Below are 15,752 nucleotides of genomic sequence, written 5' to 3' on the forward strand. Positions count from 1 at the left end.
CTCTCGGCGCTGCGCCCGCCATGCGCCGCCTCCCCAGACGCGCCGGCCGACAAACCCGACGGCGCAGCAGCAGCGGCTGCGCTGTCATCCTCGTCGCGTGTACTTGTCCTGGAGTACGTGAAAGAGCTGTCTGATGGCTACGAGCTGCTGCAGCTGCTCAGGGAGTTCGACATCCCCCTGCTGCAGGTGCGGCTTTGCAGAGGTGGGGCGTCCCCCCCTGCTACCCTTTGACGGCGGCCGTCGCAGGATTGAGGGTTGAGGGTTGAGATCGCCGCTGACCGCTACAATGGCTCTTACGCCTGCGCTGCCCAGCCTGTCGCCGCTTGCTGCGTGATGCCCTTGTTGCAGAAAGGTACAGGTGGTGCAGATGTACATCTGCAACCCCTGCAAATGCACTTGCGGGCACGCGTCGCCCCCTCACGCAGGTGCTGCTCATAACCCCAGAGGGCGTATCGCGGGACGCACTGCGCCGCCTGAGGCTGCTCAAGGAGTCGGCGCTGACGTCAGCCGTGCGTGATCAGGAGCGGCTGGTGGAGCAGCGCCAAGCAAAGTGAGAGCGCTCGCGGCCAAAGTCATGCATGTGCGCCACGCTCAACGGTCTTCTTTGGTCATGCTTCCTGGCAAGTGCCAACAAGGTGCAAGGCACAAGGCATGCGTATCTCATCAGGCTGTCCAACCTACAGATAAGTGCGCACGCACTTGTGCAGCGCAGCTCATGACAGCCAGCGTAGCACAGCAACATGCCTCAGAGTAAAGGCACGCACCTCCTTGATGCACGATGCATTGATGCCCCCAACGCCACCATGCAACACGCAGGTGGGAGGCCAACGCGGCACCTCTGATCGAGCTCTTCTCCTCCCTTGGCATGCTGTCAGAGGTCTTCGCACCCAGCCCCAAGCAGCTCCCCACTGGACTACTGACCACAATCGGCTACGGCCAGGCCCCACCCCCAGGCGCCACCAGCCCGCCCTCGCCGCTGGACGCGGGCGGTTGGATGGCGCGCGCCGGGTGGCGCGCCGGCTGCCGCGGCGGGTCGCTGATGCCGGGGCTCTTTGCACTGCCTGTCAAGCCCGTCACGTCGCGGCGCCTAGTGTCCGACGCAGCCGAGCGCCGCGCCGCCCTCAAGGCCGCCGCGGCCAGCAGCGGCCTACGAGGCCTCGCGGATGGCTCTTTCTGCCTGCCTGCGCCACGCCGCGCGGTGGCGTGCGCCGCGGACGCGGTGTGGGCGGCGGCACCGGGGCGCTACCTCGTGTCCCGCAAGGCGGACGGCACGCGGCACCTGCTGATTGCGGCGGGCGAAGGGGGGGTATACCTGCTCAATCGCGCGGGGACGCTCTACCGCCACCCGCTGGTGCTCGGCCGCCGCAGCCGCGACACGGCCAGCCGCGGCAGCGGCTACGACGGCGCAGGTGACAGCAGCAGCAGTCCCGGGGCCAGCAGCAGCAGCGGCAGCGGCAGCGGCAGCGGCAGCGGCAGCGGCAGCGGCAGCGGCAGCGGCAGCGGCAGCGGCAGCGGCAGCGGCAGCGGCAGCGGCAGCGGCAGCGGCGGCTGCGAAAGCCTGGAGCTGCCGCCCGGCACGATCCTTGACGGCGAGCTGCTGTGGTCCGGCCCGCCCAGCGCCCGCCGCGGCTTCTTCCTTGCGTTTGACGCCCTCAGCCTCGGCGACGGCACGCCGGCGCCCCGCCTCTGGTCGCAGCCCCTGGCCGAGCGGCTGGCGGTGCTGGAGCAGCTGGGACTCGTCGAAGCGGAAGCTAACGCACAGCTGCGGGCGGCAGCGGCAGCGGCGGCGTGCTACAAGGGCCCTGATGCGGCCGCTGCGGCTCCAACGGGGCCGAACGGGCGGCCGCATGACTGCTGGCTGAGCTGGCCGGGCCTGGCCTCGAAGCAGCTGGCGGCAGACGGCGGCGGCCCCGTGCTGCTGCTGCGCAAGCAGCATCACGAGGTGACCGCGGCCACGATCCGCCAACTGCAGGCCACCGCAGACACGTGCCCCTACCCCTCCGACGGCCTGGTGTTCACGCCAGCCGCCTGCCCGTACGTGCTGGGCATGGCCGAGCTGATGCTGAGGTGGCAGCCGTCGGCCCGCGCGGGCGCGGAGCTCACAGGGGCAGACCTGGTGCGGCATATCATGCGCGAGGGCACAGCGGGCGCCGCTGCTGTGATCGATTGGCTGTGCGCCGGCAGCGCCCAGGCGTCTGCGGCGCTGGTCAAGCTTTCACGGACGCTGTACGACCCGAAGCCGATTCCGCGCCGCTCTGGGCGCCGGGCCTCCTTCATGCCAGCCCAAGCGTCGATGTCAGAAGCTACAGCCAAGGCACGCGTCGCTGAAGACGCCTTCAAGCTGCTGCCGCGCGCCCTCGTTTATGAGTTCGTGCGCGTGGCGGTGTCCCCGCCTGGGCCACCAGCCGGCTCGAGGGCGGCGCGGCGAGGGCTGGCGGCCGCGGCCCCACGCCGCACCCTATGGGTGCCGACCTGCGTGCGGTGGGACAGGCAACGCGGCAGCGCGGCAGCAGTTGTGACGCGGATGGAGAAGGAGAGCCCAGCCACGTGCTTCGACCTGGATCAACTCGCGGCCGCGATTGAGGAAGCCGAGGGGCAGCGGGCGCAGGCCCAGCAGAAGCAACAGCAGCAGCAGCAGCAGCAGCAGCAGCCGCCTGCTGACCAGCAGCTGACGGCGGCTCCCAGCGCCATGGTGCACCCGGCGCGGGCGGTGCCGTTTGAGGAGCTGGCCGCGGCGGTGGCTGCCGAGGTCGCGGCCGGGCGGGTGGAAGAAACGGTGGATGCGGCGACAGGCCTCCACGTCTTCAGCTACCTTATCCGCGACGACAACCAGGGCGCCGACAGCCAGCAGGGAGCCGACAGCAAGAGTGCCGACGGTAGCCCAAGCGAGGGCGTCCGCACGATAGGCGGCGCCCCTGTTGCAGCGGTCTGCCGCGGCCTGGTGCTGCACCCCGCCACGCGCGCCGTCGTCGCGGCGCCGTTTGTGCGCTTCGGCGACGTCGACGGCAGGGCGTGCGGCGCGGGTGGCGGCTGGGGCCGGGACGACGCCGCCGCGAGCGCGAGCCTCAAGGTTGATGGCTCCCTGGCTGTGGCCTTCCTTTGGGGCGGCCAGGTGCACGCCTGCACGCGGCGGCGCATGGATTCGGAGCAGGTGGGCATGAGTGCCGAGTGCGGGAGAGTCGTGGGTCAGGCGCTGTTGATGAGGGGCAGGGGCGTGGGTGACTATCTGGGGCGCATTTGTCAGCTCTCAGCTACTGCGCCCGGCGTTTCCCATTGAGATTGCGACAGATGCCAGAAGTGCTGTCGCTAGCCAAACCCCACGATTTCAACCCATCCCCAAATTTCTTCACTCGCCATGTAGGCGCTGTGGGCGCGGGACTGGCTGCGCGCCAACGCGCCCGCCGGCGCCTTTGAGCCCGGCTGGACCTACATGCTTGAGGCAGTCTACCGGAACAACACCCACGTGGTCGCCTACGACTTTGAGGGGCTGGTGCTCCTGGCCGCCACAGACCCAGCCGGCCGAGAGGTCCCCGGCGGCGCTCCGCTGCAGGCGCTCGCGCGCCGCCTGGGCGTCATGGCTGCGCCACGCGTCGAGGGGCGCTGGGCCGAGCTGCAAGCCTGGCTGGGCGGCGGCGGTGGCGGCGGCGGCGGCGGCGGCACCAGGGGCGCGGCGGGCTACGCTGACTCAGAGGGGTGGGTGCTACAGGAGGCATTGAGCGGGCGGCGCGCCAAGCTCGTGTTTGAGGGCTACAAGGCCGCCGCGCGGGCCGGCCGCCTGCTGCACCCGCTCACCTTTTGGGACGCCGTCCGCAACGTCGGCGTGCGGTCGCCCGCGGCGCTCGCCGCGCGGCTCATGGGGGCGGGGGGCCCGGCGGGTTCGGCCGCGCCTTGCAGGGCCGGGGGCAGTGACAGCGGCAGTGGGGATGAGGGGTGGGCCGACCAGCAGTGCGGGCCCCGGCTGCCGCCACACTTCCACGAGGAGCTGACGGGAATGCTGGACGCCATGCTGACCGCCTACGACCGCGCCCGGCGCGAGCTGCGGTGCGCCGTCCGCAGCGCTCAGCAGGGCGGCTGCGGCGGCGATGGCGGGCCGGCGGCGGCGGCGCCGCCGCCGCGGCTGCGGGTTCTGCTTGCTGAGCTGGCGGGCGGCCAGCACGTGGAGGACAGGCCCACAGCGGAGCGCGAGCTGTCAGGCCTGCTGGCTGCCCTAACACTCAGCGATGACTCATCACCGCTCTCGAAGGGCGGCCGCGGCGAAGAGGCGAGGCGCGGCGGGGAGGGCGCCAGCGCAGGGGAGAGCGGACGCGGTGACGAGGACAGGCGCAGCGGTGAGAGCGCCACCGTGGCCGGGGCAGGATTTCTGGCAGAGCCAGTGCAGCCACAGATTTTGGAGCAGGGGGATGAGGACAGGCAGCGACGCGAGCAGCTGCATGGCAGCCCCGCGTTCCGCGCGGCGCTGGCGTACGCGCTGCAGCGCATGGAAGGCGGCGGCGCGGGCGGCGGCGGCAGCGACAGCAAAGGGGACGACCCCTTTGACGTGGGAACGTTCAGGTCGCCAGGGTGGACAAGGGGCTTTTGGGGCTCTTCCATCAGCCGCTACGAGGGCGCCGCCAGCAGGGGGCTGCCGCTGCTGCGCGGACTGATCTTGAACTGCATACGCCCCTCGGCCGCCGGCGCCCTGCCCGGCTACCGCCCCTCCGGCAGCTTCGCTCAGACATACGCCAAGGGCTGGGCGCGTGGCGGCCCCGCCGACGCGCGCACGCGCGCGGTGGAGGAGCAGGCGCAGGCGGGCGTCGGCGAGGCGCTGCGCGCCGCATTCGTGAACGCGGCGCTGGGCGGGGCCGAGCTTGCGCGGGCTGCTGCGGTGTGCCGCGGGTGGCGTGACGAGATTGCGGGCAGCGATGCAGCAGCCGCCAAGGTGGCCGCTGCGCGGGAAGCAACCCCCTGGCCATACCGCAGGAGCCTCAACGACTTTGGCTGGATTCTAGCAGCGAATCCGAGGGCTACACTGGTTTTGCGCATGTGCGGTACGGCTCCTTCTGACGTGTGCCTCAGCAACAGCACACGCAACCTTGCTGCCCCGTGCCACGCACGTAATGCATCACGTGTATGTAGCCGTCGCAGCTACTGCCACGAGCAGCACACTGCCGGTTCTGATGCGTTGGGGGTTGTCGAGTGGGCCTCACGCTTTGCTCTGTGCTGAGCGCGCTGCTGGAGTTGGATACAAAGGCAAGCCAGTGTTTAGTGACCCGCCAAGCTGATGATTTGTACTAGGATGAGTTGTTTGTTGTACATGGAGGAGTTGAGTAGTAGTAAGATCCTGCATTTACATTACCTGTCTTGCACACTTGCATATTTTGTGGGATGCCAGGTCCTCAGTAGTGCAGGGGCACACTCTCTGGGGAATGCAGGGCAGCACGAGTCAGGACACATCAAGAACCAGGCTAACATGGGGGCCACAACTTGACAGCGTAGCATTCAGCCAATGAAGGATGCCAGAAACAGGAGGCTGCAGGTACACAGCTGCGATATGGAGTGCACAAAGACTCCACGAAGACGAGCGGTTTGCAAGGGGCCTTGGCAGCTGCTTGGTGGTTTGCAATTTGACCGCCGAGCCGCGCCGGGTTTGGCGTGCACGTTTCATGCAGCCAGCATCTCCTGTGTGACAGGCGCGCCCCGCCGCAGCTGGCCGCTGTCTATGATGAACGCGCCGTCGTCGGCGTTGGCGGTGTTGTCGGGCTTGCCCTTGGCCAGCGCGTTGACCGCCTTGACCACCTGTTGTGACCCAAAACAGCCGCCAACGGAAGGGGTTGGCGAGGTTCGAGAGGAGGTGCCAGCTTGCGCAACGGAGGGGAGCCCTGGCAGCATTTATACCTTAACAGTGGGATTGATGACAACGAAACCTGGGTTAAAAACCAAAAGCCAACACATCAATTGCCGCACGTGTGACACAGTGCTGCCATGCAGCCCCATGCTTGCACAGTGAGGTGGTCACCTTCAGGCCGGTCACCACTTCTCCAAAGATGGTGTAGGACCCGTCCAAGTGGCTGTGAGGCAAGAACATGAGCAATTGACGAAGGAGGAGGCAGGAAGGGCTGAATTGATGTATATGAGCAGCGGCATGCATCATCTGGAGTGCAGCTGGCGTACACGATCCTACTATATCCCCGGACCAGCACCAGTACAGCATCAGCAGCCACAATTGCTGTTGATCCACCCGGCGCTTTTGTCACGCCCCAGCAAAGCAAAAGCCGCACCTGGCAGGTCCCAGCATGATTGAGAAGTGGGCCGTGTTGGTGTTGGGCCCCGCGTTGGCCATTGACAACAGGCCTATTCTGTCGTGCTTCAGCCTCAGGCCGGCCGCGTCGTCCTTAAATTCACCTCCAAACACAGAGTCCACGTCAACACCACTCTGGTCTGCGCAGAATGGAATTGCAGGGGTGATGGCGTGCACACAAAGTGAGGCATCGGGTCAACAGTCAAAGCGGGGTCCTGTGAGAGTGCCAGCAAATCGAGCTGTTGCTTGCATTGAATGTTGGCTGCCAGACCGTCCAAATGCAGCCACAGGCCTTGGGTGGATTGAGCCGCGCTGAAGGTCCCCGCCGCACACCTATGAACCCGTCAATTATGCGATAGAAGGGCCGGCCCTGAAGTAGTTGGGGTTGGTGAGTGGGTGGGTTGAAACAAGGCGCTCTGAAGGCGAGCGAAGCGCTGTGTGTAAATCTGTGCGTTTGAGTGCCTCCGAATAAGCTCACAATTTAGATTCGCAGGTTCGAGGGCAGGCTGCAGCATCAGCCGACCAGGGTATTCTGAGGGACAGCCCACAAGCATGGCGCGTGCAGTCTCTAGCTCGGCGATTCCGCCGCAGCGCACCTTGAAATGGTAGGGACGCCCAGCACCCTCGTGGCCAGGTTTTGCAATGCCGTGCTCCCCTGGGGGCAGAGGGCATCCCAGGGCGGGAGGGTTTCGGTACACATCAGCGGGGCTCAGCCGAACAAGCGGAGAGCTGTGAGGGTTGGACGTTGCCTGCACTCTGCTCCAGCGTCTGCAAACTGCGATCGGCGGCCTGACCAGGTGGCGGGCAGCAGCCAGCCACATGCCCCGCTTTTCTGGTCCCCTGACACCCACACCTCAGCACTTGCACTCCTCCCACCCACACCTTAGCAATTACACCCCCATCCCACTTACCCACCGACCCACCAACCCACCCACCCACCCACCCGTGCAGAGCTGCCGGTAGTTCTCGGCGGCCCGCGGCGATATGTGGGTGAAGAGGACAATCTCGATCCTGTCGCCAGCGTAGGTGGGCCACGCACGCACGTGTGCCGCAGTGATGCAACGCTGAAGCCGCCCCAAGTATGCAGCGTGCGCGGGCGTAGCCGCAGTGACAAGCCGAAAAGACGCGCTATTGCCATCGCAAGCAAGCCGCTCAGCATGCAGCAGACGCGTCAACAGCAGCCGCCAGCCCCGAGATTGACGACCCCAAGCGTGCACCCGAGGCCACCTGCACCCGCTCACCTGCCAACGTATTTGCCCTTGATTCCCACATCCAGGTATACCAGGGGCAGGCTGGCGTTGGCCCGCAACCTCAGCCGGCGCTCATAATCGGCGGCCACCTGCACGGGGCAATTACCCAAGTTGTATTTGAGCAGATCGCACTTTGCGGAGGCTCCACGTGAACGGCAACCCGCATTTTTGCCAGATGAGGGCGTGCAGTGCGACCCCACACGAGGCTCGGGCTTGGGAAACATGCTGCAGCATTGGGGGGCTGGTGACTACGCAGGTGGCCGCCCATGATTGTGTGCCCACCTGGCGCAGCGCCTCCTCATTCGTGAATCGCGCGCCGCTGGTCCACTTCACGCCTTGGGATTGTGGCGTGATGGGGGGGCGTAAATTATCGTGCTGTGTTGTGATGCAGTGAAGTGCGATGCAATGCAGTGCGGTGTGGTGTAATGTGATGTGATGTAACGGGCGGTTGAGACAGAAGAGGGATATATTGAGGACTACGGGACGTTGGCGCAGCGAATCAGGGTCCATGGGTCGGTGCTGCTTGCTCACCAGGCGAGCCATCCTCTGCTGCGACAGCGACCGGATGCACACAACTGCTGCCGGGACCACCCCGCCATCCCCCCACGCTTGCATTCCCCTGCCAGGGCCCAGTCATCCTGCCATCCCTCCCCCACAGGAAACGCACTTGGCCCCCGGATACCGGTGATGTGCGCCGGATTGAAGCTCTTCTGCTGCTTCAGCCAGCACTCCTTGTGCTTACGCCCGTCCTCGCAGCCGCCGGGGTCGGCGCACCACACCCAGACGTTGCACTTCATGTAGTTCGAGCACGCGGCGCAGCACTCTGCGGCGGTGTCCTGCGGCCAGCGGCGGCGACCACGAATTGAGCCGCAGCGCGGCGCGTGTCGGGCCCATATCGCTGAGCCAGCACGCTACTCGACCCCAGTGGCTCCCTGCCGCTCTCCGTCCCTGCCGCCACCCTGGGCGCCGCGCCGCGATGGCCCCGATTTGTGTGTGTCACCTGTTACTATTATTGCTCACCTTCAGGTGCCCCTCGCCCCACTTGACGACGAAATCGCCGCCGAATTCGGCGTGTTCCTCAGTGTGGCAGGGGTCCTCCGGGCCGAGGCCCTCCTGGGCCTCCCGCAGCGCCGCCTGCCGCAGCGCCCGGTCTTCGAGGGCCTCAGTGATGCTGGTGTCCTTGTGCCGCAGGCCTGCGCGCGGGCGCGGCGGGGCCGGTTGTTTTTTGGGGGGGAAGAGAGCAGCCTCGCGGGCGCAGCTCGCCATGCGTGCGTGCAGGTGAGCTGGGGCGCGTGTGCATGGGCGTGGGCGCGGTGGCAGGGGTGCGGCGCAGCGCATGCGGCCGGGGTATCGCCGCGCAGCTGGCGGCAGCTCACCGAGCTCGTCGACTGCCGGGGCGTGCAGCTGCGAGTGGAGGCCGAGGGCAGAGCCCCACATGAAGCCGCTGAGGGACGACAGGAATGCAACTGCAAAGATGACCACCAGGGACGCGTCAGCCGCCGCCCAAGCCGCCCTGCCGCGCCGCAAGAGGCCCCGTGGGGCGGGGCTGGAGCCGTTGACGCCTGAGAGGGCCGCCATGGCGCGCCGCGCCGGGCGGGGCGGCAACCGCCGCGCGCGGGCTGGTACTGCTGCTCAGCGCGTGGCGTCTCGTCTCTGCGCCGCAAGCCAAGCGCGCCCAACGGACGCGGTACCCATGCAGAAGAATAATTTATACTGTTACATCAACAGTGCTTTATTTGACATTCATGTATTAGAGCAAGCGAGGCTTCAGATCAATGGGACAGCTCTGTTGTTGCCTAAGGGGCTGCAGAATTTACTTTGTTTAGTTATAAGTCCCCAGAATGTCTGCATAATGAACCTCCAGTCGCGCCTGATCGCCCCTGTGTCACCGCTGCACACACCCGCGGTCAAACATCGACTTTGTGTTTTGCGCGTAGAGCAGGTTCCGACCGCTTTCACGGCCGATTACCTTTTTGCAAAGTTTGTTTGTTCACCTCTCTGCTGCATCGTCAAACCTGGTGAAGGAGTTCAAGGGCACATCAAATAACAAAAAACACCGATATGGACCCCGAGGACGATGAATTTTTAGCGGGGCTAGCTCCTCCAGGCGTGCAGACGCTGAGGCGCTCGCCGTCAGGTGCGTGCGGCAGGCAGCTGGGTTCGAGCGCGGGCTCATTGCGCATTGCTGCACCGTATCGGGCGGGTGCCGTGCCTGCGGCATCTGACACCCCCACCACGCACGCCCTCCAGACCCATTCACGCGCTGTGGTGCATCACACGCTATCCAGGGGCCTCCACGGCGGCCTCGGCGGCGTCTATGCTGTCCAGCACTCCCGCCTCCGCCTCCACCAGCGCTTTACCGCCGCGGCCGGCGACGAGCAGCCGCAAGGCGACGACTGACGCAGTCGGCACCCTCATGGACTTCCTGAGGCAGGAGGAAGACCTGGCATTCCCAGCAGTGGGGCCGGCGGCGGCGCCGCCATCCAAAGGCGCGCCCCAGACCCAGCGGGGAGAGCGCGCCGAGACCTTGCACGCGGACTCTGGCCGAGGCGCGGCAGCCGGCGCAGCGCCACCAGAGGTCCCTCCGGCGCGCGCGCCGCCGCAGCAGCCGCCGCTGCAGCAAGCGCCGTTGGCGACCATCCGTCCGTCGTCCTCGCCTGCATCTGTCTCGGCCGGCGCGCCCCAAGCGCCGGTCGCGGGCCGCAGGCGCGCCGACACCGGGGCCGCGCCCGCCGCCGCGCCCGCCGCCGCGCCCGCCGCCGCTCAGTCACAGCCGCAGCCAGCGGCCTCAGCTGGAAGCGCCGCGCACGAGAGCGGCGGCGCGGCCAGGGCGGGCAGCAGTAGCTGGGACCTGCACGAACTGCTGCCCGGGTTGGGCGCCTCTGGGGGCGGCAAAGCGGGCGCGGCTGGCGCAGGCGTCGAGCAGCAGCGCTCGGGCGCAGAATCAACGTCTCCAGGCAGCCCAGGGAGCGATGCAGGGGCCGGAGGGGGCAGCTACGTGCCGTCCTTCATGCAGAGTGGCAGCAGCGGCGGCGGCGGCGGCAGCAGCAGCGTGGGAGTTGGCCCCCAGCCAGAGGACGACGAGAAGCGGCGGGCGGCGGCGGCTATGGCTGCAGGGCTTGCGAGGCGGGTGCATTTCGAGCAGCAGCAGCAGCAGCAGCAGCAGCAGCAGCAGCCGGCCCGCCCAGCAACCTCACCCGCGGCTCAGCCACAAGCGTCTTACGGGCTCCAAGCGCCCGGCCGGCCGCAGTCGGCGGGCGTTGTCGGCGGCAGCGCGGCTGCGGTTGACCCTTCGGGCCTGCTGCGGCGGATCACAGGAGGAGCCGAGACGCCTGCAGCTTCCGCCGCCGCGGGCATGGCTGCGCTGGCCGGCCTCTTAGGGTCGCCGCAGCAGCCGCCGGCGCAGCAGCCGCAGCAGCAGCCGCAGCTGGCCCATGCGGACGGGCCCGCGCCGGGCGGCGCCTCCGGCAGCGGTGGCGGCGGCTTTGGGGGCGTGTTGGCCAGGACATTGGCTGACCTTGGTATTCAGGAAGGCAGCGGAAGCAGTGCGAGTAGCAGCTCGAAGCGGCCGTTGCAGCAGCAGCAGCAACAGCAGCAGCAGCAGCTGTCTTCAGGGGCGCCAAGCATCATCACGCGGCTTGCACCTCTGCCGGCGGGCGGCGGGTTGGCTGGGCCCGCGGCTGCGCAGGCAGGTGGGTCGGCGGTGGAGCGGCAGCAGGCGGGCAAGGCAAGTGCTGGTGATGAAACCATGCGCAGCCGGCAATGGCAGCAGCAGCAGCAGCAGCCACAGCAGCAGCCGCAGCAGCCACAGCAGCCGCAGCAGCAGCAGCCACAGCAGCTACAGCAGCTACAGCAGCAGCAGCAGCAGCAACAGCAGCAGCAGCAGCAGCAGCAGCAGCAGCAGCAACAGCGGCAGCAAGAACAGCAGCAGGCAAACAGCAGCACCACCATGCAGTTCCCTTCTTCCCAGGTAGGCGAGGCTCCGCTGACTCGGATGGTCTTACCCAGCTGCATGATTACTCCACTGCTTCCCGACGCAAGATTTGCACTACATCCCACGCACCCCCACCCCGTCGCAGGCCATGCAGTCCCTGGCGTCTGTGGAGGCGCAGGCCGTGGCAATCGGCGAGGCGGCCGCGCTGCGGCGAGAGATGGAGCAGCTGCGGGCCGCAGAGGCGCGTGCGCGGCGAATGCTGGAGGAGCGCGAGGCGGCGTGAGCGTCAGGGGGCCGGGCGGAGCGACGGGGCAACCTTTGCCGCGCTGGCTCCGCGCTCGGGCTGAAAAGCTGCGCTGGGATGCACGCCGCGCTCATAGCTTGGGCTTGCAGGGACGAGGATGACGCGATAATTGGTGTCAAAATATTCAGGATTGGCAGCATCTCAGCCTTATAAATAAGCACGTTTGTGCCCGCTGGTGTTTTCACCAGTCGCACTCGGCTCCCCGGCCCCCGGCTCGCAGGCACCAAGGGGAGGTGGCGCGCCTGAAGGCCGACGCCGAGGCGCAGCGGCGCGCGGCGGAGGACGCGTTGCTCAGGGCGGCGGACGCCAGCGCTAGGGAGGTCGAGGTGCGGTCCCCAGGGGCGCCGCCCGGCAGGCTGCAACCACACAGCGGAACCGGCCGGATGCTTGCATCCTTGCAGGACATTTGCCGTCAGTTGAACATTAGCAGTCGAGAAATAATGGGCACGGCTCGATGAAAGCAGTGCGCAGGGCCTTGAGAGTGCGCGCGTGCGCTCGCCGTCCGAGGCTGAGCGCGCCGCGCGCCTCCCGGGCTCCCTGCCGTGCGCGTGGCGCAGGCGGCCGCCCAGCGGGCGCGGAGGGAGGCTCTGCTGGAGCGCGACGTGGCGGTGGCGCAGGTAGGCCGTCCCAATAGGGCTTTCACCTCTTGAGAAATCCCGCAGTTTAGTTGTTCACGCACAGTTGCTTCAGGTGGGAAGGCGTGGGGTCACGCAGACGCCCTGGCGCGTCCAGCCGTGCTGTAGCATGCACACGTCTTGGTCCACCAGGTGGCTTAGGTTATTGCGTGGGATTGCGACACGCCGGCCTTCCGGCACCCCCCGCTGCGCACCACGCGCATCCGCGGCGCACCACGCAGGTCAAGGCGCAGGCGGCGGCGCTGGCGGCCGAGCGCGAGAGCCTGGCGGCGCAGCGGCTGCGGGCCGAGGATCTGGCGGGGCTGGCGGAGCAGGTGGGCTGGGCCTTGCCTTGTTCGATTGAGTATACAGGGAGAAATGTACGCATGTGAATACTCTGCCGCAGGCGTACAGTGTGTCATGGCAGCATCCCTACCGTACATGCTTGCCCTGTCCAATGTGTTTTCTGCTGCACACGCCGGGTTGCAGCTAACGTTTGCACACACACACGAATAAGACAAGTGCATTGCAACCTTGTGATGCAGCCAGCGCTCGAATGTCTGAACGAAAGAAACAAGGTGATGGCGTGTGACGCGCGCACGTGGCGCCGCGCCGCATGTGCCCCGCAGGTGCGCCAGGCGGCCAACGCCAACGGGGAGCGCGAGGCGCGTGCTCTCGCAGCGCTGGAGCGCGGCAGCGCGCAGCACGGCGCGGCGCTGGAGCAGCGGTTGAGGGCGCTGGGGGAGCGGGAGGGGGCGGTGGCGGCGCGGGAGAGGCAGCTGGAGGAGTTGAAGGTCAGGGGTCTGTTTTGGGGGGCGCAGGTTGCTGACCCTTGCTGCTGCTGCTGCTGCTGCTGCTGCTGCTGCTGATGTTGCTGATGCTGCTGCTGCTGCTGCTGCTGGTGCTGCTGCTGCCGCCGCCGCCGCTGTTGCTGCTAGTGTTGCGCAGCATCCTGGTTTCTGCATGCTGCGTGACACCCGGCCACCCTCTCTTGTGTTCGTCGCGGCACGCCAGTGGTTTTAGGGCCCTGATTGGACCTCCTGCAGGTGGTGGAATCAGTGGTGCAACAATCCTGCACCCGATCGGCCGCGGCACCTGGCATTCACAGGCACTTTCTCATAGTATACATGCAACGGCTCTCATGCAAAGCTGCTCGTCCCCCACAACACCCGCGCGCCAGGCCGAGCTCGCGCGGCTCGCCGCGGCCCTGGAGTCGCGCGCCGCCAACGACCGGGAGGCGCTGGGCGCGCAAGGCCTGAGGGTGGCGCGCGACACGGCGCGGCTGGAGGCGCTGCAGGTCTGACGGGGTTGGAGGAGCGCGCCCACAGCGGCAGCCTGCGGTTCAACGCGCTGTTGCTGCCCTGCACGGTCTGAGGTCGTGGGTTTGTTCCAGCGCTTCAAAACGGAACAGCGCGGCTTCATCTGTTGCTGACTATCAGCGACCAGCCCGCAGCAGCGCCTGAGGTGCATGTTGTGATGCGATCCATTTCCCTGTGTTGACCGGGTCAACCGTCTGCCCACACTTTGACCCCTCAGTCTGCCATCCTGGCGGAGCGCGAGGAGATGCGTGCCAGCGCGGTGGAGGAGCGCAAGGCGCTGGAGGAGGCGCGGGCGCAAAGATCCAGGGTGAGGGCTTCAGGGTTTAGGGGGGGCAGGGGCGCGGGCGCAGCGCTCTGGAGTAGGGGGCATGGACTTGCGGGACATGGTACAGCGGCAAACGCACTGCTACCATATGCACACTGGATTTGTGAGGCTTGCTGCTGCCAGCACAGCTGGTCACCCCTGGGGGCGCTCACCGATGCAAACAGCTGCACATGCATATACAGCACGGCACGGCGCACACAGCCCAAACGTGCTGACATCAGCGCGCTCGTGCCGCCCCCCGGTGTGGTTGCGACCTCAGGAGCGCGAGGCGTTCCTGTCTGAGGTGGCGGCCGAGCGCCGGCGGCTGGCGGAGGAGAATGCCGCCGCGGTGAGGCGACATGCGAGCCGGGCAGCTTCTTGGCAAAAGCTGCACCCAATCCCCATCGCTTGGGATTGATATGCTTCCGCAGTTTTCATGCAAGCAGTTGCTTCTGTCATCTGCCTTGCTTGTGTATCATGGTTGCATGTGGCACGTTGTAGCGATCAGCGTGTCAGCTTGGCGGCGGGAGAAGCACGCTTGCTCGAACGAATCCAATTGCGCCATGGAAACCAGGCCCGCGCCGCGGAGGAGGCGCGCTCCCACCTGCTGGATTTGAAGGGCCGCGTTGCCGACTACGAGGCCGCGGCGTCCGCTGCACTGCGGCAGGCGCGCGAGGAGGAGGGGCGCGCTGCGGCGGCCAGGGAGGGGGCGCAAAAGGAGCGGGAGGAGGTCGCGGCCGCGTGGCGGGCGCTCAAGGTGGGCGGCCGTGCGGTTGGGGGGGGGGTGCGCACGGGCGGTGGGGGCGTTGCGGCTCGAGCTGCGGCCTTTCGGCCCACCCCTCCGCTCATCGCTGCGTCGGTCAAAGGTCAGATTGCAATTTAAACAATGGTGCTTCCAAGGTACAGACCGCCGACACGTTTAAGGGACGAGTTTCACAATCAAGAAACTGCAATTTCTACTGTATTGGTGTTCAATTTAAAGAAATAACAACACCCACCACAGGACGCGCGCGCCAAGCACGAGGAGGAGAAGGAGCAGCTGCTGGAGTGGGGGGAGCGCCTCAGGGCCCTAACCTCGGACTTCGACCGCGCGCGCGTCGAGGTGCGGTCGGCCCGCCAGGAGATTGAGGCGCACAGGGGCGGCCTCGCGGCCGACGCCGCGGCGGTGGCGGCGGCGCGGGCGGCGGCGGAGGAGCGGGCGGAGGCGGTCGCGGCGGCGCGGGCGCTGCTCGACAGGTGGGGGCGGCCGCCGCACGCGGCGCCGTCGCACCAGGCGGCGTCTGAAGAAAGACCTGGAAACAATACCTTTTGCGCGCCGTGCGCCGGCCGGCTCTTGCTAGCAGCACGCGTCCTGCACCGCTGTGTGGTGTGCGCGACCCAAGCAGCTAGCTGGTGTTACCCGTGCACGACAATCCTGCTTTTGCGCCGCCCGGGCCGACCCGACCTCCGCAGGGAGCGCCTCGCCATCGCCCAGGAGAGGGCCGCGCTCTCCTCGGACCGCATCGCGGCCTCGCGCGCCCTGCAGCTCTCCGTGGCCCGCGACCAGGGGCCGGCGGCGCTTGACGCGGCCCGCCGCTCGCTGGACGCGCGTGGGTGTTTTGCATCTGCGGCCGCGGGCCTGCCGCACCCCCAGCTGCAGCAGCTCCTGGGGGACCACCTCCTACAGCCGCGCAGCGCGTCCGCGCCGTGCACGCCGCTCACCGGCGGCGCGAGCGCGGGGCGCGCCGGCCGCGTGGGCGCCGCGCGGGGC

The 15,752-nt window shown here is 67.4% G+C and overlaps 3 protein-coding genes across 3 annotated transcripts in view; 2 read left to right on the forward strand and 1 right to left on the reverse strand.

Moving 5' to 3' along the window:
• MNEG_2232 (hypothetical protein) overlaps positions 1-5,467 on the forward strand; it is a gene marked incomplete at both ends in the record, with an annotated part of 9,245 nt that extends 3,778 nt beyond the window's left edge. The window contains 5 exons of the mRNA XM_014049293.1: positions 38-186; positions 426-550; positions 817-3,151; positions 3,362-4,918; positions 5,372-5,467. Of these exons, the coding sequence (XP_013904747.1) occupies positions 38-186; positions 426-550; positions 817-3,151; positions 3,362-4,918; positions 5,372-5,467 (4,262 nt within the window). The remainder of the gene's footprint in view (positions 1-37; positions 187-425; positions 551-816; positions 3,152-3,361; positions 4,919-5,371) is intronic.
• Positions 5,468-5,640: 173 nt separating this feature from the next.
• Positions 5,641-9,105, reverse strand: MNEG_2233 (peptidylprolyl isomerase D (cyclophilin D); the record flags this gene model as incomplete). Its single annotated transcript, XM_014049294.1, has 11 exons — positions 5,641-5,775; positions 5,996-6,047; positions 6,258-6,417; positions 6,611-6,647; positions 6,874-6,932; positions 7,221-7,288; positions 7,519-7,616; positions 7,810-7,862; positions 8,195-8,363; positions 8,548-8,720; positions 8,904-9,105. The coding sequence occupies 11 exons, from the start codon at positions 9,103-9,105 to the stop codon at positions 5,641-5,643; spliced, it is 1,206 nt and encodes a 401-aa protein (XP_013904748.1).
• Positions 9,106-9,588: 483 nt separating this feature from the next.
• On the forward strand, positions 9,589-15,391 carry MNEG_2234 (hypothetical protein; the record flags this gene model as incomplete). Its single annotated transcript, XM_014049295.1, has 13 exons — positions 9,589-9,664; positions 9,816-11,497; positions 11,607-11,740; positions 11,986-12,091; positions 12,323-12,382; positions 12,622-12,714; positions 13,009-13,173; positions 13,560-13,676; positions 13,916-14,005; positions 14,283-14,351; positions 14,577-14,759; positions 15,006-15,238; positions 15,388-15,391. The coding sequence occupies 13 exons, from the start codon at positions 9,589-9,591 to the stop codon at positions 15,389-15,391; spliced, it is 3,012 nt and encodes a 1,003-aa protein (XP_013904749.1).
• Between the last annotated feature and the right edge of the window lie 361 nt (positions 15,392-15,752).

The sequence above is a fragment of the Monoraphidium neglectum genome, assembly GCF_000611645.1.
Source record: "Monoraphidium neglectum strain SAG 48.87 unplaced genomic scaffold scaffold00245, whole genome shotgun sequence".
NCBI classification, from domain to species: Eukaryota; Viridiplantae; Chlorophyta; class Chlorophyceae; order Sphaeropleales; family Selenastraceae; genus Monoraphidium; species Monoraphidium neglectum.